At 33.9% G+C, this 26,099-nt stretch overlaps 1 protein-coding gene across 1 annotated transcript in view; it reads left to right on the forward strand.

The window, feature by feature from the left end:
• LOC129945051 (uncharacterized) overlaps positions 1–26,099 on the forward strand; it is a 66,527-nt gene that overhangs the window by 21,428 nt on the left and 19,000 nt on the right. The window contains exon 7 of the mRNA XM_056054712.1: positions 16,313–16,566. Within this exon, the coding sequence (XP_055910687.1) occupies positions 16,313–16,566 (254 nt within the window). The remainder of the gene's footprint in view (positions 1–16,312; positions 16,567–26,099) is intronic.

Consider the following 26,099-nt stretch of genomic DNA (forward strand, 5'->3'; position numbering starts at 1 on the left):
ATAGAGCGATTTACACGCTCACTCGCATTAGCTTGAGGAGCGTATGAAGCAGTTCGTATGTGTTTTGTCCCATATGACTCTAAGAACTTGGAGAACTCTTTGCTGACGAATTGCTTTCCATTGTCCGATAGGAGAGACTCTGGTACACCAAATAACGAAAATACATTTGTCTCTAAAAATTCTATAGCTGAATCGGAGGTTGCTTTTCTCAAAAGTTTTGCTAGGACGAATTTGGTGAATTGATCTAAGCAAACTATAATATATATGTTTCCCTTCTTTGACCTTGGATAAGGACCCAAAAAGTCTACGTATATATGTTGGAAAGGCTTATCCACAATGAATGATTGGCCCATAGGTGGTCTAAGTATGGAATTCGGAGCCTTGGTAGTTTTACAGACGATGCAGTCCCCTATAAATGATTTTACTTGAACCGCCATATTAGGCCAGTAAAATCGGTCTCTGAGGCGATACAATGTTTTCGTAAATCCACCATGCGAAGCTAGGGGTGGATCATGAGCTAGTCGGATAAGATGGTTGGTCAGCGCAGTTGGAATCCACAATTTCCAGGTACGATCATCTTCAATTGGATTTCCCGTTGAATGTTTAACCTTCTTGTACACATAGTTCTCCGAAACTTGGAGATCAGGTAACTGATTCTGGTTTTGTTGAATTGTGTCGATCAACTTCAGGTACTCTTTTGATTTAAATGAAGGATCCGACAAATCGATTTGTAGAACTTCGGAATTATTAACGTCGCTCTTTGAAATTGCTGCGAGTTCATCGGCTGCAAACACCCTAGAAAGAGCGTCTAGTGCAACATTTTGCGAGCCCTTTCGATGCTCGATTACAAAAGAAAATCGTTGTAACCTTAAACTCCAACGCGCTAACCTCCCACATAAATCTTTCTGGTTCATGAGCCATCTAAGACTCGAATGGTCAGTGATAATAGTAAAATGATGGCCTTCAACATACGGTCGAAACTTTTCTACCCCCAAAACAGCAGCCAAACATTCAAGTTCAGTAACACTATAGTTACGCTGTGCTTGGTTAAGTTTGTAGGAATAGTAGTAAATTGGTCTTTCCAACTCATTATCATCCAACTGACTGAGGACGCAACCTACGCCAGTTGAGGACGCATCACATGATATAATGAAGGGCTTGTTAAAGTCTGGATTGACTAAGACTGGAGCGGTAGTCAACGCCGTTTTCAACTTTTCGAAAGCCTCCATAGCTTCATTAGGAAATTCAAAGTTCTTATGTTTTTTTAAGGTGTCTGTTATTGGTGCAGCTAAGGAAGAATAATTAGGGACGAAACGTCTATACCAACCTGATAAACCTAGAAATCTTCTTACTTGTTTAGGTGTTTTCGGTATCGGGAAGTGTTTTATAGCCGAAACCTTGTCCGGATCAGTTTTAATACATCCTCCACCAACTATAAATCCTAAGTAACGAAGTTCCTTAAAACAGAACTTGGACTTTTGTATATTAATAGTAAGACCAGCTTTACGTAAGAGTGATGCTAATGCACGTAATATAGTAATATGCTTATCAAACGTTTCTGAAACCACCAAAAGATCATCCAAATAAACAAAGATGAATTGTTTCAATTCGTTAGGTACCACTTTGTCCATTAGTCTACAAAGGCGCTGGGCAGCATTGCATAAGCCAAAGGGCATGACTTTGAATTGATATAAGGGTCTACCGGGCACAGAAAACGCAGTTTTCTCTCGTGACTCTTCCGAAAGAGGAATTTGCCAGAAAGCGTCTTTTAGATCCACACTACTAATGTAATGTGTATCTGCTTGACGACTTAAAAGATTCTCTACGTTGGGAAAAGGATAGGCGTCATTTTTCGTTGCTTTATTGAGCTTCCTGGAATCGAGACACAAGCGGTTTTTTCCTGGCTTACGTACTAGAACCACTGGAGAGCTCCAAGCACTTTCACTTTCTTCAATTACATCTAACGCCAACATTCTATCCAGTTCCTCGTACATTAGTTTTTGAATCGCAGGAGACACGGGATAATGACGTTGTTTAATCGGCTCGATATCGCCTGTGTTTATTGTGTGTTTTTCGAGTGTTGTCCGTCCTAGCCCTTCTTTGGCATTAGACGGAAACAAACTTATAACCTGTTCCAATGCTTTGGTTTGATCATTTGACAGTTCGTGAGCGTTTGGATCACTTATTCTATATGACGACAACGGACAAATTTCCGATATTATCTGTGGAGCAATTTGGAATAGTTTCCAGAAGTTTATGCCAAGATATAATGGTTGTTCGAGAGATGGAACTAAGTACACCTTCATCTTCTTGGTTTCTTGTTTGTAGGTTATCTCGATTGTTAGCTCCCCTATAATTTGTTGCATCTGTCCACTCGCGGTCTTAACAATAGATTTAAAGTTTTTGTAGGGTAATCCTAAATTTTGAATAAGTTCTAAGCACCCTGTACCTAGACAACTAATACTAGCACCGCTATCTAATAGACCAAGCATTGGCTTTCCAAAAATTGACACATTTGCATATGGTCTTGGGTCTTCACTATTACAAATTATACTAGAACAGATTTCTTTATGAATTTTTCTTTTATTCTTAAAACGATCTCTCAACTTTGTTATTTTCTTAGAAATAGGGATCATAATTCGATTACGAGCTTCGTAATAATATCTTATCCTTTCATGAAGCGGTATGATATTTCTAGATGAACAAGAGTTTTGAATATTTTCGGCGAAAGGTCGTTTAAGAATTTTAAAATGTGTATTTTTGGATTCGGAATTATTAGAGAAATCAAGTGTTTTCGTCTGGTCAAGTGTTTTTTTAATTACAGGTTGATTGTTAATAGAAGGTATTTTTGAAGGTTGATTCGAAAAATCAAGAGTTTTTGAACCTTCCAATTCATTGGTCAATTCAGGTAAAGATAAGTCAGTTATATTATTAGGATTTGTTGTAAATTTTGAAAATGAATTATCTTCGTTTATTTTGGATCCGGATGTGTTCTCGCAGGACAAAACGCTCCGGTGGTCGTATTGCCCTGTTTCGGTTTTCCCGAACAGTGAGAACAGTTGGGGGTTGTTACGTTTTCCAGGCCGCATTTATAACAGAATAGATTCCGTTGAGGATCTGGGCACTGAACGAACGAATGACCCTTATTCTTGCAGTTCCAACAAGTGTACTTTGCTAAATTTGAATTCGAAATGTTTAAAGCATCAATTTCAAATGCCTCTTCTGAAACGGTTTCAATTTCACTGACTTGTTTTTTTATACTGTTTTGTAAAAATGGTTTCTGTCGAAAGTTTTCATTTTGCGTTTGGGCATGCTTTTCTATTGATCTACATACGTAAACCATTTCTGCCAAACTCTGGGTTGAGAATGTAATAAGAAGCTCTCCTGTCCTTCTTCTCACATTTTGTTTAATTAGATCGATTAGCTCTTTTCTCGATTTTGGAGAGTGAAGACGAGCATTCATTATTAGAATAGCATTATAAAATTCGTCAAAACTTTCATTGGGGCCTTGACGTCTGTCGAACATCTTTCTTGACAATTCTGAATCCGTCTCTATGCTTCTGTATTGCTCTATCAGAGCGAACTCTAGGCTCTGCCAGTTAGCGTCTGGATTAGTTTTCAGAAATGCCCAAAACCAACTTTCAACAGGTCCAGTTACAAAGAGGTGGAAGTGAAGAAAAATTTCTTCCCAGGAAGCGTTGTAGCTAGTCTTTAATCTTTTCAAACGGATTAGGAAATCATCAATCGTCATTCTAACGTTATCAAATTTCAAACCCCATTTGTGAAATGCCACCGCTCGAAACGAACCGTGAGATGAAAGTGCATTACCTGGACTAGGCGTTGGAGCATTCAAATTAAGATTGTTCAACTGGCTCAAAAAGTTTTCAGCATTTTCGCTTAAATGAGGATGCTCCACATTTTCATCTGAACTCCTACCTGGACGAACAGTACTGTGATTCTCGGGATGAGATAAATCAGGAAAAGGTCGCGAACGCGGAGCAGAAGTTGCAGCTCTCAAAGTATCCCGAATAGTATTTACGATTTCTTCGCGCATTTTTGTTCTCTCTACTTCGTATTCAGCCTGTCTAGTTCTCAAATCTTCTGCTCTACTTAAACCAATTGTCGCATTTGCTATATTGGTTATGTATCTTTGCAAACTTTCATTAAAATTAATTGGTTCATGAGCTTCAGTTTGTTCTGAATGATCATTGTTTTGACCATCATCGACAGGGTTTGGTTCTTGACCATGGTGACTCTGGTTTTCATCAACAGCGCTAGTTGATGGAGTCCTATTTGAGGATCCTGGTTCTGAGTTAAGCCCTATACGAGTACGTGAACTAGTGCTTGTTTTTTCTTTCGCTTTATCTTTCGATTTGTCTTTAGACTTATCGCGAGAAGGTGCCATTTTTTATTTTATAAATCAACAAAAGAAATTTAACGCAAATACCAAGAAAAGAAGTAAAATTCTTTTTACAAAAATAATAAAAATGTAACTAAAAAAACGTTTAAAGAAAATCGAATAAAAACGAAATTTTAATCAAGTAAAACTGAAGACTTGCAATACCAAATCAAGTTCAAATCAAATTTAAAATGTCAAAAAAATTCAGTACAAAAATCAAATGTAAAGATGTATGAATATATATGTGTATGTATTGTTGTGTATTTTATTCGTGCTGGGAAAAGTTAAAAAGGATGATGGTACACAAAAAAAATTTCTAAGAAATTAACGCTTATTGAATTCAAAATAAATAGATTATATGCACTACATATATTATCGCAACTAAGATGAACGTTAAAAACAACTTCTTCATTCTTAGGCCGTTAATATATATAAAGATATATTTCGCTGGATATTATGGCTTCATTATGTATGTATAAATATATATATCTTCGTCGATTCCTTTCAACATCAAGTGGGACTGTATGTTTTGTGTCGATTAAAGTTGCTTCGTTTGATAAGAACCTTGGGCGCAACAGTCGGATACGTGTTAACTTGAACTGCGTAATCCCGGTCGTCCATGATTATTGCTATCAAACAGATGTACAAAGCGTAAAGTAAAAATCTAAAAGGTCTATGCAACGGACAGAGATTTCGTAAACAAAGTACCTTAAAACTCTCGGACATAAAGCTTTTCGACTAGAACTCATTTAAAAAAAATTTTCTTTTTGTTTTCGGTAAGTTGAAACACTGCTCAAAGTAAAGCTTACTTATATAGCCGAAACTAAGGGATGTACCAACGTACGAAAAGTAAATAAATTTGAAAACAAACATTACAATAAAACTTTAGCACAAGCAATTGCAATCGATTTTAACTGGAAGAGATATCAAATGTACAAATAAAGTGATCTATACTTCTTGATCTGTTGGACCATGTAGGTCATATGCTTTCAGATTTTCATAAATGATATCCTTCGGGCAGTCGAGCCTCACTCGTTGGGCGCCACCTGTGTAACGGAAACCCCATCAAATAAATTGATGAAGTCTAATCTCACCCAACAACCAGCGATGGTCTGCCTTTTTCCTATCAACACATCCAAGACCACAGGATTCCCTGGATGATATGCGGAATGTTAGGTGAGGTGTTCGATCAACAAGGTACGGTTCGGCATGCTTGCACCGCCATTGGTAGCTCGTCGGTGGGGTGGGTACTTGTACCTGTTATCGAACCGCCGTACATTTTTTTTCATGCCGAAATAAAATAAAGGGTGTTAAATAAAAATCTTATGACGTAGTTTTCGCGCTAGATATTAATAGTTCTTAGAAATTTGTGTTGGCAACCCTAGGTGTTAACAGGTGCCTGAGTATAACCCTCCCTCCGTCTACATTATAATGAGACTCCATGGCCATTGAGTCACTCAATGATTTCAGTTCAATGACCCCTGATCAAAGATGAAGTTTAAAAATTAAACTACAATATTCCTCTTCCCCATCATCCCTTCCTTTCCTTTCCCACGCACTCAAAACAAAAAAACTCAATAGCTCATCATTTGAGCGATTTACCTTTCAAACAAAAGTGACACTGAAAATGAGAACATACTGATTTGCCGTACGTTATAATAAGTATTTTTATTAAGGTAGTGATATCTACTTTATACAATGCGCTATGATAATTATAGTGATAAATCTATATTAATTCCATAATCATATTGATTATTATTAGAATTTAAAAAAATTAAATTGTTTTTCATTGTTTCAAAAAAATTTAAATAAAAAAAAATATATATAATAAAACCATTTAATAAAATAAAACAAATTCACAAAAGTTAATCATATGTTGTTTTACCCTATGATTCGAGCAAGTTAGTTTGTGAACACTTGTCACTCATTGAAAAAAAATTTTAGTACGAAACTTCCCGAGGTACATGAATTACTCAATACTTAACTATTTCTCATTTGTCACTTTTATGATTTTATGTATGTATGTGATTATTGTAAGATCAATCAAATTTTCTTTGGACTTACCCCACAGTAAAGATGTTGTGCACAGCAGCTTTGTTGTGTTGTATAAGTTGTATGTTTTGTTTATGTCATATAAATTTGAATTTTAAAGTGAGTGTAATGGAAATCTGTAGTGTGTAATGCATGCAAGTTTAAATGTGTAACAGTGTGCACGTATGAAAGTGTATATGTTTAATTTTGAGAATGATTTAGTATATGTATGTGTGACGTTTAGATTTTTAATATTTAAGTAATAAAAAAAATAGCAAATATAATAATTAACGATAAAATTTAGTCAATGCATGAATCTAAATGCAATAATTTTTGTATGTGTGAATGTTTTGAATTATGAATGTGAGAATATATGAATTGAATTAATGTGTGATTGCATGAATGTAAAAGAATTTTTCATTAGGGTACATATTTATCTATTCATTAATTTTTTTTTTTTTTTTTTCCTTTTTTTTATATATGTACTTTTTTTGTTTTATTAGTTTTCTCGTTTGTTTTTGTTAATTCTGTGATACAAATTTTTTTATATACACATATAATTATTGCGTTTTAATTGATAACAAAATAAAGTTTGATTTTACATAAACTTTTCTTCGTTTATGTCTGCTATACATATTTTTTCTCGGTTTGTCACCTCCACGGTGTTTTTTTCGGGATCGAAGACGTCACTGTTAGAAAAATGACTGGATGGAAGACAGGTGGTTGCACCTGTTTCAGCCTCTAGGCGTCCGAATGGATGGATGTGTGTATGGATAACAGGTGATTGCCCCTGTTCCAGCCGTAAGACGTTTTTGGCAACGAGTGTATTTACTCTGGAGCCTTTCTTTGTATTATCACCTTATTATTATTTGTTGATAATTTTCTTTCTTTTTACGTTTTATTTTATTTTTATTTTCTTTTCTATTCTTTAGTTGTAAAAAAAAATTTAATTAAACTAATAACAACAATTTTTTTTTCTTTGATTAAGTTAGGGCTGACCTCTCTGTCTGAAGGTTGAAGCGAAAAAGAAAGAATTTCTGCTTAGCGGAAATCAAGATGGCTACCTTGGCCTTCTGGGAACTTGCCAAGTTTCTAAAACGAGAATCGATAACTTATAATCGATATCGATGAATGCGTTCAGCAGTTATTAATTTTGCAATTCGATTAGTTCGCGTTCTATTTATTGAATAAATATTTGTTTTGTTCCTCTTCCTTTTTTTTTTTGCCAAGTGGTCCACACACACTTTTATTTAAAAAAAATTAAAAACAATTCATAAATAACTGAATTACTTGGACTTTTATGCAAAAAATAAAAAAATAAATACTTTAACTCTTAGAAACATAATATAAGGCATAAGAATACATTGAAATTAATGTTTTTTGTTGAAGCATTCCAAACAAAGTAATGGTTTTCCTTCACAGGTATTGCAGAAAGTTGAAACTTTTTTGCTTCATTCCATTTCATAGTTTTTGACAACTCCTCGTAGAAGTTCGAACAACGTTTTCTGAGTTTGCGGTTGCTTAGGTCTCTTGTTTTGAATTCTTCGAGGGCATGAGAAGAAGAACGTTGTTGTTCCACGCGTACGTTGTTGCTTCTTTGGTCACACAATGGTTCACAAATTGATTTCCGAAATTCGACGATTCGTATGTTATTTTTCGTCTTTTCCTTGTAAGTTACTACAGATGTTGACAACAAATATTCGAATGCAATTTTGTGGTACCATCTTACTGTTTTTCTCAACGGAGAGAAATAGCATGCCATTTGGTCAGAGATGTCTATTCCTTGTTTGGCGTGGTTATATTCGACTATTACTTTTAGTTTTTTTATGACTTCATTATTTCGGTTCCTTTTTCCGGTAGGTATCACCTCAAGATCATGCTTTGTGCTCAGCATCAGAACTTCCCGCTTATCTCCTTATTTAGCTACTACCACAGATGTATTTTCCCGTCCGATAATATATCCTTTCTTTAGCTTTGCCATTGTTACGTCCATCGGATTTTTACGCAGGGTTCCAATCAAATGCGTCTTACAGGCAAGGAGAATTCTTGCTTATGCGACAGAAGTATACAAATTGTCAATCGCTATAGTTCTGCCTTTGTCCAGATAGCACTCCGCTAAATCTATAACTATTTGGGTACTATGCGATGTTGATTCCGATGCTACACCTCGTTGATTGAAACCGTTATTTTTCCAGCATATACGGAACTTGTAAAAGTGTAACCAGTAAGTCACATAGTTTGTAGATTTTGACCCCGTATTTTTGCGACTTACCAGGTTTATTGGTGGAAATGAAGCCTTCCGCGCAAGAGTATCATTGATTCATCCAATATATCCAGGAGACCGCTGACTTTACCCAGACGATTGTTTCCAACTGTTGAATTGTTGGAAAAGTAAATAAATCTCAAAATTAGTTGAAAGCGGTTTCAGGGCATAACTTGGGGGACAAATGAATTTTTGTAAAATGGATCCTTGTTCCAATAATCCTTTATACATGGATATTTGACGATACCCATGTAAATGACAAGTCCCAGGAACTTTTTTATTTCAGTGACGTCCGTATCGACCCATTTCTTCAGCCGTGAATTCCGCGTTATTGTTCTGCTGGCCAAAGTATTTTGAGCATTTTTTTTTGTTTTGAACAATCAGCTTCTTGGGTCACCATAAGAGAAAAAAAACATAGGGTTCTTTTCTATCACTGAAATCTACAACAGACTCTGAAGTCTCCTCGAAATGAAAATTTTTCAACGATTCTCCATGAACAGGTGTCCAAATATCAGCAATAGACACCTCCTGTTCCTCCTGTTCATCTTCATTCGAATCAATTTCAGATGGTACCATTGCGTTGCAGTCTCTGGAAGGTTCATTGGAATCAGTTGGCATATACTTATCATCTGAGTCCGATCCTTCAAAGTCCACATCGCTTTCTTCATTTGAGGCTGCGTTAGCAGAAGAAGAACCGTCAAATCTTTTAGTATCCATTTTTCAAATCCTAAAAGAAAAAAAAAATATCAAAAACAAAAAAAAAACATAAAGACCACCGCTGGGTCATGAGGCACTGTACACATCAATATAATTGTCAAGTGATGCCTTAAGCGTGAGATATTGATTAAAAATGTGTCTCAATCAAAAAATACCAATCTGATTTTTCTAAGACCATGCAAAATACACCATAATGTGCCTTACGACAGTCCTAATTTCTGAGAACCATGAGAAATCGACACACTCGGGTCTTCGGCGACACTCTCACTTAGACTAGCGATATTTTCCGTGATACGAGCGAAACGATGATGCACAGGTGTTGCAATCCAGTGTCTTAAAATTTGTTCACAATTTTCCCAATTGCTTGATTAGTTGGACGATTATGTAATACATATAATCTCTTCTTAAAGCACGGTATGTGTCTTTAGTAGAATCACCCTTTTTACTTGCGACATAGGTATAGGATCTACACATATGGAAGTTTTGCATTCGTGCAAAATTTCGAACTCGAGATTTTAATCAAACATGATATTACGATAGTAGACAAGTCGAAAAAGGAAGTCCCGCGATTCCGCATGCTCCTACAGCCTAAACCATTGGGTCGATTGAGCTCAAACTTGGATGTTAAGGTTTTGAGAAGAAAAGATAGATTTTTTCTTAAATTTTCTCTAAAATTGTATTTTTTATCTTGGCTTCTTCTTATAAGAAAAAAATATTTTTGTATTGCTCAGCAAAGGTACCGCTCATGGAATCGTTGTTTTGTTTTTTATTTTTTTTTAATTTTCTCAGCAACCTATGAACTGATTTCAATCATTTATTTTTTGAAAAAGCTCTTATGTTGCCTTAACAATATTTGATTATCAAAAGTGCAATTTTTTATTGTTTGGATTAAAAAAAAATATTGAATTTTTATTTTTTTAAATTCTATATCCCAAAAACGTGTCAATATTTTTTTACGAAATTCAATTGTACGGCATATATTTACAATTTTTTGATTATTTTAACTGTGCGAGAGCCCGCCTTATTTTTCAAAATTTGTTCCGTATGAGAGCCGAAAAAGCGAGACATGCTCACGAAATAATATATATGATGATTCGTCCAGACTAAATTTCTATTCAATTACTAAACAACTGCATTACAAAAATATTTTAAAAAAAAATGAAATTTTTTATATATAAAAATATTAATTTAAATAAAACCAGTCTAACGATTTTCAAACAAATATTAAATAGGTACTTTTTTAAACAGACTCTTTGCATAAAGGAACAAGTTCGTGTGATCCATTCGTGCATTTTATTTAAGTAATTTTTTAACAATTTGTATGCATGTTTTATATGCCATAGTTTTGCACACCATTTTCGTAAATGTCAGTTTTTCAAATGAAAAAAAAAAAATTGTTTTAACATCTTAGTTTAACAGACGTCGAATTCCAGCCATAAACTTTTGAAACCGGTAACTTTCTATCCTGTCTGTCGATTTGTCTTGAATAGAACCTTAACAAAATATTAATTTATTGAAAGCTTTTATTTCTCATAAAACAAAATACAGATTGGATTGTTCTAAGACCATTATCTTACGTTAATAACAAAATTGTTTTTGAATTGTAGTGATTTTGAAGCTTCGATAAATTTCAAATCGGATGGATTATAATAACTTCCTATGGAAAGTAAACATGATTAATTTTAAAACATATTTCCACAATTTTGTTTAGAAGTCAAAAGTTCTATACAGTTTTAAAAACATACCTTACAATTTTTATGGGTCTCCCCCAAACTTAACAAACAGCTTAATAATAACTTTTGGAATATTAGCAATGTTAATTATGCAGTATGTAGACCTGGAGAATCAACTGAAAGTACTGCAATGAAATTGTTTGAAAATCTTTAAAACAAAAATATAAGGAATCTATTTCTGGCAACATTTTTTTTGTGTTGGAGTTTTTCAAATTATCTAAAATACTGTTTAATTTTTTAGCCATGAAAACCTTGTGAGTGAAGACTACGTTCTTATGTTTAGATCTTTACAAAAATAAATAAGTAAGAAAATCCTCTACAAAACAGAAATAGAGCCACTGCTTTCTACTTTAAGTTGTTTCAAATTGAACACCCCTTACTTTTAAGCCAATTTAGGCTTATGCAAAATGTATTTAATTTTCAAACTCTCATCGAACTAAATTTCAATTATTTTCAAAATTATTGTCTACATGTTATCAATACCTAAATATTTCAATTCATTATTTATTAAAAAATATACCTGCATATAACTATCTCGTACCCAATTTGAATGGCGTTTATCATATTTGTCATAGAATTCAAATGCTTGAATGTAGTTTTTTGCTATCTAAAATTTTGATATCCAACAATTTCATATTTTAACTAAGCTAATCCCATTCTCGTGTTAATCAATACACTTTTTTATTTATTTACAAAAAATAAAATCAGTAAAAAATATACAAACACGCGAACTCTCAACAAAGCGATGATATTTTATTTAAAAATAAAAAGCCGGTTAAACAACCATTAAACCTACCTAAAAATATAACATGTAGATTAAACTCATCACTGACTACCTGTCCGGTTTCTCTAGACTGAGACTAATTATAAAACATGCCAGCAGCGATCTTTCTGAGCTGAGGTATATGAGCGTTTGTCACTGCTTTAAGAGTCCGAAAGCAAGTGTTGCATTTTAGATTAGTCGCTTTAAAAAAATAAGACGATAAGGGTTTTTCAATAAGAGGTTTCATTGTGATATTGAACAGAAAAATGAAGGGATATTCGTTTCGTTGTAGATAGTAATATGGCTTTCCATGAGTAAAAAAAATCAATTTATTTTTAATCTAGATCAGTCAAAACACAACAGTTGACTGTTTTTGCATTTCATGGGGCAAAATAAATTGATTTATTTTTGATTTAAGATCAAATCAGCAGTTCTGGACTTTTCAGTAGATTTAGCCCTCTTTGCATCAATACTAATAGAATTTTTGAAAAATGTTTAGCTGGGAATTTGACAGTTCTATTAAACTCGTTAGAACTCACACGAAATTACTCTGATACAATAAGAAAAAGAAAAACAATTCCAATCTTGTGGAACATCAGGAGGGCCAGGAATTTTTTAAAGAAATCTAAATTTACTCGTGGATATAGTTTTAACAATTTAAAATGTCATATGTCAAATTACTGTTACTGCTACGGTTGCAGCCCTTTACCTATAATTTTCCATGACTAAGTTTCATATTTGCCACTGGACAACTTTAAAAATTCATGAATTTTTTAGAACAATGGCAAAGATTAAATTTCACACTTGTCTTTAAAGAAACAAATTCTGATGGTTTTAAATCACAAGATCTTGGTGGTCTCATTAAAGAATAACATGGTCATCAAAAGGCGATTGATTCATGCAACTTCAATTCGTTCTTGAAGCATTGTAGTCTTACTTGTCAAAGGTTAACTGATGACAGCTGCCCAAATTGCAGGCTATTCAAATGAAAGCCTTTGTTGGATTTAATTTTAAATTTTGAAAACTATTTTTAACTTCTTATATTAAGTTATTGTAGGTGGTATGATTTGTCGAATTGAAAATTTTGATATTTGTCGACGTTTCAAGGTGCCTAGAATCAAAATTAAAGATTTTTAAAGAGATGTCTGTGTGTGCGTGTGTACGTGCTCTCGGGAAGTTTTTGCGCCGTCCATATCTCAAAAGCAAATGGAGATATAAATTTTGCTATACGAGTATAACAATGTAGACAGATTCAAGAAGGACCCTCAACAAAGAACGAACCAGTAGTCCTACCGATTTGAATTAAACTGCATATAACACTTCGTGCCACATAAATAGGGACAAGCTTTTTGCGTTTTTTATTTGCCGATATGTCTTAAACCCTTAGGCTTTTAAAACTAAAATGTGAAATGAATCAGGTATGTAAAGGATGTCCTAAAATTAACGCAAGATTTGAATTTGCCGCCATTTGTGCAGTGAAGTGTTGGCAACCCTGAAAAAAAAGAAAGTTGACAGCTAACAGTATAGGGTTATTAAAAATGGAGCGTTACACGATAGAACAACGTGTCTTCATTATTAAAGAATATTTCAAAAATAGTGAAAGCTTGGCGGCTGCAGTTCGAAAATTGTATACAAAATGTGGTCGGAATAGTGTTTTAACTTCGTCAGCTGTGAAGAGATTAATTGAAAAATTCATGGAGACTGGATCCGTTGGAGACGCCAAACACACTGGTCGTCCAAAAACAAGCCGTTCAAATGTGAATGTCGAAGCAGTGTGTGAGAGTGTTGCTGACAATCCAGGAACCTTAATTCGACGTCGTGGACAAGAATTGCAAATTTCAAGAACCTCTCTATAGCGTATACTCACCAAAGATCTGTGTCTTCATGCTTAAAAAATTCAATTAACACAACAATTGAAGCCTAATGACCATGGACAGAGAAGAGAATTCGTTGAATGGATTATTGAACATTAACAAATGGACCCTGATTTTTCGAGCAAAATCATCCTAAGCGATGAAGCACATTTTCATCTTGATGGCTTTGTCAATCGCCAAAATTGCCGCATTTGGGGTTCGGAGAACCCACATGTGATTGTCGAAAAACAAATGCATCCACAACGCGTGACTCTATGGGGTGGATTTTGGGCTGGAGGCATAATTGGGCCATATTTTTTTGAAAATGATGCTGGTCAAGCAGTGACTGTTGCTGGTGCTCGATATCGCAACATGATTACACAGTTCTTTCTGCCAAAATTGGATGATATTGATGTGTCCAATATGTGGTTTCAACAAGACGGTGCCACATGTCATACAGCCCGTGAAACAATTCAATTACTGCATGAGACATTTCCAGGTGGTGTACTCTCTCGTTTCGGTGATAAAAATTGGCCTACTAGATCGTGTGATTTAACACCATTAGACTTCTTTTTATGGGGTTATTTGAAATCACAAATCTATGTCAACAAGCCCACAACCACCCGTGCATTAAAGGAGGAGATTCAACGCTGCATCAACGAAATTCAGCCACATTTATGCAGAATGGTCATGGAAAATTTCAACAAAAGAGTGCGCATGTGCATGCAAAGCCGTGGAGGCCATTTGTCCGATGTGTTATTCCATACATAACCCTATCCTATGTACTTTACGAGTCAATAAAAATATAACTATCAAAAGACTAAAAACGGCGTTTTCTATTTAATTCAAATCTTGCGTTAATTTTGGGACACCCTTTATTAACTATTAAGATTATATTGCAAGCAAAAAAGTTTGAATTAAGTTCATAAATACAAGTTCTATGACGATTTTTCCGAAGAAGGCCATGAAAAGTACCTGTTTTTAGTGTAACATAAATAGGGACAAGATCGCAATGTACCTATTATTGTATTTAAAATCAGATGAAAGGATATTGTGATACTTTCGAACTTAGTACGTCTATCAATTTGATAGAATCAAGAAGTTTGGATAGATGTTAGGGTCTAACCAAGGAGGAAATAAGCCAAATCTGAGCTTACCGGGATCTCGGTTTTATAGCAAGAAGAAATTCAAATTTTGTATACAACTACCTCAAGGGTCTAGAGAGGTATGGAAAAAACACAAAGGTAAGTAAAAAACGAAAATAGTTTATCCCTATTCATGTGACACGATATGTATATGTTGTGACGTGATACCAAATAAATAAAATTCAACTAACGTTTTTCACATCGGTCAAAATTTTGAGACAAATTGAATTGAAGGTTTTTTTTTTTTAAAAACATTACTGAATGTTGATAAAAATTGATTCTCGACTTAAATATCTTCTTAAAAATTAACGATATTTACTTTAAACTTACTTCATCTTATAAAAAGTGTAGTTTTTGAGATTTCGTAATATTTTGAGAAAAATCGAACTGACTGATAAAAAATGGGCTTCGACACAACTATTTAGAGAATAAAGAAAGATGTTGACGTCGAATAATTTATCTCACACAAAATATTGAAATATGAATATTTTAAGCAAGACAAATCGACCGACGAAATGGGAAGTTACCAGTGTGGGTTGCATCCGAGCCTCTATATTATGTATTTTTTGCCTGTTGTATCACACATTTTTGAAGATATCAAGATACATGAATAACTCCGAAAAGTATACTAATATAGGCTATTTCGGAGTCGGTTATTATCATTAGTTGACAACTTAACTTCCTATACTATGTCGTTACTACTAATAATAAAACATCTTCAATTGGTGCAAATAATATTCCAATTCTCTCGCAATCAGCAATCTGTAAACAAATAAGCATAGGAAGAAACACCTAAACCATTGAAGCAACTTTCATAAAATACACTACTTGATTCGATTCCACAATTCCGTGTAATGAAGTATGGAATAATCTCTTGCAACCAGAATAAGTCATCAGGTCTGAGAAAAGCTTTCAATTCATGATTTTTTTCTTATTTAAAACCGATTGTCTGGGATCTGGGGCTTCCCATGCCAGTGGTCAGCCAGTTGCTAATTAAACGTGTACGTGTTCGGATCCCAATAAAATTCAGAACGCCAACAAACCTGCGAAAACGTGGAATTTGTATAGTTTATATTGTTTTTAATTAAATTGGATTTGTTGAATGTTTACACAAAAAGGTTAACATTTTTTCTGCCCGCTATCCCTGGAGTACTAATAATCAATTTGTTTTAAGCGAAACCCTTTGAGCAATATAAGAATACGATAAAATATCTCAATTTAATTAAAGACCTGTGGCAGTTAGACGGCCTGCGGTGCGGCGGGCGGCAGCGGCGGAAGAGTGTGTATTATTGGTATTAAATTGTGTTCGCACGTAATCAAAAAAATCACCAGCTTACTGAAGATAACTATAATTTAAATTAATGACTGTTTTGGTTTATAGTGCAGTTTAGTTTTTTTAAATTATATTTAAAAATCTTTACGGATATCTTGTGTCTGCAGTGACTAACATATTTCGAATTTATTTCGTGAGTGAGAATTGTTTAACCGCAACGCAAGTGAGAGGCCTCATTCATTCAAAAACAATGTTGTTGACCTTCGTCGTGGTGGATAAGAAGTCTATGTTGTGGTCTTCAACAATGACGCTTAAATTCCTGGTACTGATGTTGAGTGTTTTATTGGCCAGCGTCAACGGATGGGAATATGATGACACTGACTCGAAAAGTAAGTTGAATAGATTCTTGAAGGACGTTTGTTTTGGTTTTATTTTTAAGGTTCATCAACTTTATCAATATTAGTCATAGTAATTTTCAGGCTTAACATTTATGGGCGTACTTTTTAACTGAATTAAGAAAAAGATAATCCATGATTTGAATGTAATTTGATTAGAAATCTATCAGGGAAAATTTCTACAATCTATGTACACAAATTGAAAATTCATATTTTTTAATTCATTCAAACAATTTTTGTTTACGTAGTTTGTGGTTTTTATAGTGGAAATGTATTTTAACATGAGTAACATGATATGTTTAATTGCATGTAATTATTATTCGACAACAAAGAAGCAAAAACATAGATTATCTTTATGATTTATTCAATAGTAAGAATGTTTTTAAATCTGTTATTGTAACTTCATAACTATACTAACTTTTATTTTATTGAATCACTTATATTGTTGTGAAATGAAATAAAGGTTGTAAACAATTTATATTTTATTCTAGAATTTATTAGAAACAAGTTAAACATTTCGTTTTTGCACAAAACTTGTGTGGTACACAATTTTTCACAGTTGAAATCAACAACATTGAAAGAACATAATGTGTATCTTACATATTTTAAGGGCTAGAGTGACAATATAAGAATCTTAAAGAAAATTGCAAGGTATGATCTAACTATAAGGTGATTTTTTAAAAGCTATAGGAAAGTTTTTAAAAAAGAACACATTAAATTCAGAAAAATGCATGCAATTTTTTATTTGAAACGCACCAAACTGTGACTGTTTCCGGATGCATTGGTAGCTCTTGCAATGCTTCTGGCTGATTATCACTCCAAAATTTAGTTACAATAGCCCGAATAGCCGCTTCAGTGGGTTGATTAAAATGACCATAAAATGGAAGAAGCGCGCGATGAACTTTCTTGACAGATCACGCATTTTGATAGTAAAATTCAATAATTTCAAGCGGTGCTCGTTTGTAAGACGGTTCATGGTTAAATTATAGACCAAACTGAAGATGTTTGACAGTAAAACAAATCAAGAAACGTACTTCAGATGTTGAAAGCAGTGTTGCCAAAAAGGTAATAGCTAAAAAATCGCCCTTTATTTAATTTGGACGACTCCGTACAAATTAATGTATTCCAAGATTCCATAACAGTTTTCTAAATATAAACTATTTAAGAGCTTACATTAATAAGTTGAGAGGGGTTTTGAGCGCATTTCCTGCAGAAATGTTAGAATGTTGAAACGCAGCTTTATTCCAAAAATAATAAATTTTGTTCTTGTTGTCACTTCTATAAATGCGAAGAACGATTCAAAATCAAGATGCAAAAACCAGAAAATGAGAAAGTTTGCTAGAATAATTTAATCTTTTTGTCTAGGAAAATAAAACAGGGGTGGATTCGGCTAAGGTGATTTTTCATGAATGAAAATAAAAATTACTAATTTTTTTTCTATGTAAGGTGATAGTCAAATTGATAGCTAAGAACCTATTTTTCTTAATAGTGAAAACAGATTCTTAAACATTAAATCACTTTATTATTTTCTCCAGTTACTTTTTCGTTGAAAACAAAATATTCTTGTGACTTTCTAACGTAACTATATTCGACGAAAAAAAATTGATATTTTTATAGGACACACTCTAAAATTTTACCAATGAATTTTGACAATTCAAATCTAAAATTGTTTAATCGAATTGAATTGAGTTGAATCATCTGACAACGACAGAAAGCTCGGTGAAAGTCATTTTGACTTTCGAAAATGTGACAGCCATTTATCACCTTAGCCGATTTTACCCCAACATTTCCAAGTTTGTAGAAATTTCAGACTGTTTTTGGCATATTTTCTTCTGAGGCCATTGTCGAGAGTATATTATTACTATCGTAAGAAGACAAATTCTTGAAAAGTTATTGTTTTGCGTGAACTTTTTAGAAATATACAAAATAATAAACTTAAAAATTGGAGAAAAAAAATGTTTGTTTTATGATTTTAGTGAAATGGGCGCATTTTAGTAAATAATTTCTCTTAATATTAAAAACAAACAAACTAATGTGAACAAATAAGTTCGGATGAAACTTTAGAGTGGCACTCAAAAATTACGGTGGCAGAATGTTTTCTTTCTTCAATTCTCGAGAAATTCAAATTTTCTATATATTACATTAGATTGACGTCAGTATCACTTTTCTGTTTTTGGGATATTTACTCGAATGTTCTTGAATTTCATGTTCAAATCTTATTTTTAGAGCATCTAAAGCGAATTTAAAAAGTAGATTTTTTAAATTTATGAAGACATGAATAAGTATATAGAAAAATAAATAAACAAATAAATAATTTTAGTTCCAATTTTACGAACATTGATATTATTGACTTACTAAATTTTGTATTAACATAAAGGGTGCCCAAAATTAACGCAAGATTTGAATTAAATAGAAAACGCCGTTTTTAGTCTTTTGATAGTTATATTTTTATTGACTCGTAAAGTACATAGGATAGGGTTATGTATGGAATAACACATCGGACAAATGGCCTCCACGGCTTTGCATGCACATGCGCACTCTTTTGTTGAAATTTTCCATGACCATTCTGCATAAATGTGGCTGAATTTCGTTGATGCAGCGTTGAATCTCCTCCTTTAATGCACGGGTGGTTGTGGGCTTGTTGGCATACACTTGTGATTTCAAATAACCCCATAAAAAGAAGTCTAATGGTGTTAAATCACACGATCTAGGAGGCCAATTTTGATCACCGAAACGAGAGAGTACACTACCTGGAAATGTCTCATGCAGTAATTTAATTGTTTCACGGGCTGTATGACATGTGGCACCGTCTTGTTGAAACCACATATTGGACACATCAATATCATCCAATTTTGGCAAAAAGAACTGTGTAATCATGTCACGATATCGAGCACCAGTAACAGTCACTGCTTGACCAGCATCATTTTCAAAAAAATATGGCCCAATTATGCCTCCAGCCTAAAATCACGCGTTGTGGATGCATTTGTTTTTCGACAATCACATGTGGGTTCTCCGAACCCCAAATGCGTCAATTTTGGCGATTGACAAAGCCATCAAGATGAAAATGTGCTTCATCGCTTAGGATGATTTTGCTCGAAAAATCAGGGTCCATTTGTTGATGTTCAATAATCCATTCAATGTTACTTGAATTTTGTAAGCATGAAGACACAGATCTTTGGTGAGTATACGCTGTAGAGAGTTTCTTGAAATTTGCAATTCATGTCCACGACGTCGAATTGAGGTTCCTGGATTGTCAGCAACACTCTCACGCACTGCTTCGACATTCACCTTTGAACGGCTTGTTTTTGGACGACCAGTGTGTTTGGCGTCTCCAACGGATCCAATCTCCATGAATTTTTCAATTAATCTCTTCACAGTTGACGAAGTTAAAACACTATTCCGACCATATTTTGTATGAAATTTTCGAACTGCAGCCGCCAAGCTTTCACTATTTTTGAAATATTCTTTAATAATGAAGACACGTTGTTCTATCGTGTAACGCTCCATTTTTAATAATCCTATACTGTTAGCTGTCAAATTGCTTTTTTTTCAGGGTTGCCAACACTTCACTGCACATATGCCGGCAAATTCAAATCTTGCGTTAATCTTGGGACACTCTTTATTATTTGAATCAATACATCTTAGAAAAAATCTTTGGTTAAGAGCTTACATTTTTCTTGCAACTAGATGAACTCCAGTTTGTTAGTGTGAAAGTTGGGTGGAAAATGCCAAGGTAAATTTGCCATCATTTTAAACGCTTTGTTCTGAGAAACTTGTAACTTTTTAAAGTGCGTTTTTGCAAAAGTTACCCATACTGGGCATGCATAAACAATAATAGCTTGGAAAATTACTTTACAGATAATAATCTTATTGAATTTACTCAGCGGTGATTTCCTACTCATAAGTGGGTATATTACATATATATATAGTATATTTCAAAAATTGTATTAAATTATTTTGTATACATAAAATTTTTCAATTTTGGTTTAAAAATATTTGTGGTATGCAGTTATTTAGAGCTTACGTTTTTATATACGTTTTACAAACAATGAAATTTTTGATCATCAAATAATAATAAAATTATTGGAATCGTTAAATGAGTTCATAAGAAAACCTAAAATCAAAATAACGGTTCTATGGGGGGTTTCCTTCTATAGTAATACAAAAATATTTGTTTTTATACAGAAAATTAAAAAAAATCAATCGGTTTGTTTTTAGAAAGTTCGAATTTACAATTTTTTTAAAAAGAAAAACTATTTTAGAGAAAATTAAAAAAAAAATCAATTAGTTTGTTTTTAGAAGGTTCGAATTTTCGATTTTTGACCAAATTTGTATAGGAACTATTGTTATTTTTAGTCTTAAAAAAACCTTTACTTCTGCTTTGGGCTGTAGGGGACCGTACAGATACACAGGCCTACTGACAGTCGGAATCGGATGTCTACTTTTTTTGACTTCTCTACCATCGTAGTGTCATATTTGATTAAAATCTGGAGTTAGAAATTTGTACGAATGCAAAACTTGCAGCATGTCGCAAGTAAAAATAAGATTGAATTAAAGACGAGTTTCGGTAATTTAAAGGCAACTTTCGTTTGTGTTAAGAAAATAAAAAATGATATTTTCTCAGAGTATATGAAATTGAAGATCCATTTTTTTGGGTTGACTGTGCTAAGTTTTCTTCACGGGTACTCCTCTTGCGATGATTTGACTTATTCTTGTCATGAAAAGTGCTTTCTCAAATAAGCATTTCGGATTGGGCTTAAAACTGAAGGTCCCCTCCATTCCTGACAACATTACTCGCAAAGATATTGGGAGATATTTTAAGGGAAGCCGTTGAGTTAATGGAGGTAATAAAACTCTATGAGGCCAGGAAAAAAAAGAAGACAAAATCTACGTTTCTACGTGTAACACTTTCCATTCTATCAATAAATGAAATAGTATGGCACCCATAAAACGCAAGCGTATTCAATACATTGGCTAAACAAAAAAACACAGAATTTCAATAACATAGGGATAACGGAATTCTCGGGAATATCTTCTGAAGAAATCAAGTAAGCTTTTTTTATAGTTAAACGTTAGTTTTGAGTCTAAAACAACACCAAGGTTAGAAAAATTGGATTGTTTAAATTATATTATATTACGTTTTGAAAATATTTAAATTAAACGATTTTAATGGCACCATTCCCAAAGTTGACGAAGTTCTTGTTGTAGATCCTTACGATTTAGTTAGTAATAAGATTCATTTTAACATATCGTCTCCATAGATTAGTACATATAATTATTTAAAACAAAAGAAAAAACTTAACAATCTTCTTAGCTCAGCCGATTTTGAATTAAGATCCCTCCAATTAACAGTTGAGTCCCTTACAAATTGGTTTTATTTGATTCTTTCGTACTGTATTGAAGAATCAGTACCGTTCTCTCGTAGAAAAGATTTCACCTCTGCTCCCCCTTGGTACAACAGAGAGCTCCGTAGCCTAAGAAATACCCGTAACAAGCTTTGGAAGATCTTTTTACAGTCCAAATCTGATACTGATCACAACAACTATCTTCTCGCCTATAATTCTTTCTCTGAATTAAGGGAATCCCTTTATAACCATTACCTTAACCAAATGGAAAATAACCTTCTTTCTGATGCAAGGAAATTTTTCAAGTTTATAAATGTCAAACGAAAATCTGATGAGTTTCCACCTTCAATGAGATTCTCCAACATAATCTCCTCTGATCCAACAACCATATCAAATCTATTTGCTAATTACTTTAGCAAATCGTATACTGAACATCTGCATGATCCTGATCCACACTACTTTAGTTATTTAGATGGTTGCACTCAAACCTCCCTTTCATCGTTTACAATAACTGAAGAAATGGTACTTGCCAAAATCGTAAGCCTCAAAGAAAACTTTAGCCCTGGTCCTGATGGCGTCCCATCAGTTGTTCTAAAAAAATGTATGCATTCCCTGTCAAAGCCTCTAACTGTACTCTTTGAACTCTCTCTTTCCCAAGGTGTGTTTCCTCATATATGGAAAGATTCATTTATACTTCCCATTCATAAACAAGGCAATAAAACTGAAATTAACAATTATAGACCTATTGCTAAACTTTCATGCATTCCAAAACTTTTTGAAAGCTTAGTTTATGATTCCGTTTATTTCCATTGCAAGCCTTTATTCTCCCCCACTCAACATGGTTTTCTTAAAGGTAGATCCACTACGACTAACTTAATTGAATTTATATCCAAAGTTTTGTCAGCCCTTGAGAATGGCAAAGAAGTTGATGTCGTATACACTGATTACAGCAAAGCCTTTGATAAAATATCCCATAACATAATTTATCTCAAACTAAGAGCTCTAGGCTTTCCATCTATATTTATAAACTGGATAAGCTCCTATCTTGTGAATAGAACTTATAGAGTCCTTTTCCGTAACTCAGTCTCTAGTCCTATACATGCAACTTCTGGAGTCCCACAAGGTAGTCACCTTGCCCCCCTTCTCTTCGTCTTATCTGTTAACGATGTCTGTCTTAAATTAAAAAACTCAGATATTCTAATGTTTGCGGATGATAAGAAAATTTTTAAGGTTATCTCTACTCCATCTGATTCCTTAATTTTACAAAATGATCTTAATATCTTTTTTGTTTGGTGCATGCATAATTTCCTAGAGTTAAATGTAGGTAAATGTACACAAATGACCTTTTCGCGCAAACAAATCATATCTCATAGAGTATACTACTTCCTTAATGACGCCGTCAACGTAGTCGATTCTATTAGAGATCTTGGTATTATGTGTGACAAACACCTGAATTTCCATTCCCATTTTGACCAAATTATTAATAAAGCTAATAGATCTCTCGGTTTTATTAAGAGATGGTCAAAAGAATTTTCCAACCCCTATGTAACTAAAGCGCTTTACATTTCCCTAGTCCGTCCTCATCTTGAATATGCATGCCAAGTATGGTCTCCCTTTTATGAAAACCATTCACTCCGAATTGAAAATGTTCAACGACGTTTCGTCGGATTTGCCTTACGTGGCCTCCCCTGGGATGATACATCCAACTTGCCTCCTTATGCTGATCGACTAAAACTGATAGGTTTGCAGCCCCTATATATTAGACGCAAAAACGCTGATATATTATTTGCTCACCAATTGTTAATGGGCAATATAGATTCCCCGGCACTCCTGAGTGACATTCATCTTAACACTAACCCTCGAAATCTGCGATCTGTTTCCCTTTTCTATATCCCTCATCACCGCACTAATTACGGGCACTTTGAACCAATGTCCAGAATTCTTCGTCACTGCAACGCTGCTATGGTAGTTTTCGATTTCAACATTTCCAAATCCCATCTGAAAGATACCCTTTACTTTTTCCCTTTTTGAGTCCGAATTCCCCCTCCCCTGTAATTTTAAGTTAAGTAAAATCAAAATTGTTAGTTCTTGTACATTAAAGAGGTTTTATGTGGGCCTTAGGGCCCACATGAATTAATGTTGAAAACTGATAACAAGAACTGAAAAAAAAAAATTAAAAAAAAAAAAAAAATGTTAAGCTAGTTTTAAAGTTAAGTTAAGTTATGATAGCTTGTATTAAGCTAAATAAATAAATAAAAAATAATGATTTAATAAAATCAACAGCAATGGATCAAGTTAACTCCTTTAAGGTACATCCCAATTGACTTTAAATTCACATGAAGGGTTACTCCTCGCAAGTTAACGTGACGTTAAGTCCAATCTTAATAAAATTTACTTGGACGAATTTCCTGACTTAATTTGTCAAATGCCTTGCTTAAGTCTATAAATATGCAATTGACTTGAGAGTGTTTTTGGAAAGTATCGAAGCATAAAGCAATCATTTGTAAATTATTAGTAATTGAGGACTTTTTCAAAGGCCCATCTTGATTATCACATAGACCAGAAGAACAATTTAAAGAAATTATGTCACAGAAAAGGGATTCAAACAATTTAATAATAGCAGACAATCTTCGTGTTAGGACTTTAATTTGTAACTACATGTTTAGAACTTTTCTTATGGACACGTTAGGTATGAATATTTCTAAAGATCTGGGAACTTAGAACATAGTTGAAAGGGAGAAAAAATTATTTATTTTTTTGTTTTTGTTTTGATTTCACAGTTATAGCATTGGCTTTTGCCGTCAGCCAAAAGAAAGAGTATAATCTAAACAAGTGCAATATAAATAGAATTGTTAATACTTTCAAGTTGTATTAAGTTAATAAACTAAAGAAATTTGTATCAAGATTCATTATGTTCGTTTTGCAGGGTGGATTTCAGGTGCGTTCAGAAGGCTTCGTTCAGGATTTGGTATCTGTATTTTAGCGCTGTTTTGACGTAATTGCTCAACACGTTCCACTCCTGACCATTTAGGATTCCTTTGGCTTTATCTAAAGTTAAGACGCTCTTTCCCCAGTGTCCTCCTCTGATTGCAGCAAGAAAAGGACACACTGCTGGGAAGTGTAGTACGTCTTCTCTAGCCCTGTGCTTGCATAGGGTACACTCTGTGTTTTCATCCGCACAATATGGTCGGTAATTCAGATGTAGTAACTCTCCTCTCGTTTTAAAGATAGTAGGGATTGTCTCCAACGTGTAGCGGTCATCAAAATAGTTGCTGGCGTGGAGGTTGTGCTGCAGACCCTTGTACATACTTCGCGTGGTGCTTCGTTCTGCCATCTCGGTGAACTTACAATCCTTGCGAGTAGTGTAACAGTTCCAAGCATCGGTCCCACTTTCTAGCAATTCAATATTATGTGACTGCTCTAGGAGCATCCACTCTCTACAAAACTGCGGTTTTCGGTTAAGAAGATGCAGGGCAATGATCCTGGATAGACGATGACTTGGCAGAGCCATTACTTTCAAAATGTAGTTAAAATGCATTTTAAGAGTAAAGATGTACAACGGAGAAAGTCCAGTCTCTAGATGTAGCATGTAGTTAGCGGTGTTTTCTGGAAGCCAGAATATTTTTTTGTTGAAGTATCTCAAAAGTTTTTCTACTTGGTCATATTGAAGAAATCCCCTAGGGCAGCGTAGCACATTACCGATCTCATCACCGCTTTAAAGAGCTTATATTTGGCGCTCGGGGCTACATATTTTTTGCTGAGAACCTCCTTCCAATTGTAATTGATAGCTTTTTTTCGATTCTGTTAGTTTTGCATTGAAATGTTGGTTGAATGAAAGCTTTGGTGTTATAGTAACTCCAAGATACTTATACTCCTTAACCAACTCTAAGTGCACATTTTCCCATTTCCACTTTTCATATCTTGCGAATCTGCCTGGGCCATTTCTAAAGATCATGAATTTTTGATTTATTTGTATTAATGGTGAGGCTCCAGAGACGACAATATGCTTGTAGTTTATTTATCATTATTTGCATCAATTGCAAAATTAATTCCACCTGGCTGAGCTGATGTCAAATCATCTAGGAAGATAGAAAACAGAAGCGGGCTTAAAAGGCAGCCTTGCTTAACCCTCGATGTTTTATTGTTTTCGTACAGGCATTTTATTATTTTAAACATTTTTGT

The sequence above is a fragment of the Eupeodes corollae genome, chromosome 2 (genome assembly GCF_945859685.1).
Source record: "Eupeodes corollae chromosome 2, idEupCoro1.1, whole genome shotgun sequence".
Classification (NCBI taxonomy): Eukaryota; Metazoa; Arthropoda; class Insecta; order Diptera; family Syrphidae; genus Eupeodes; species Eupeodes corollae.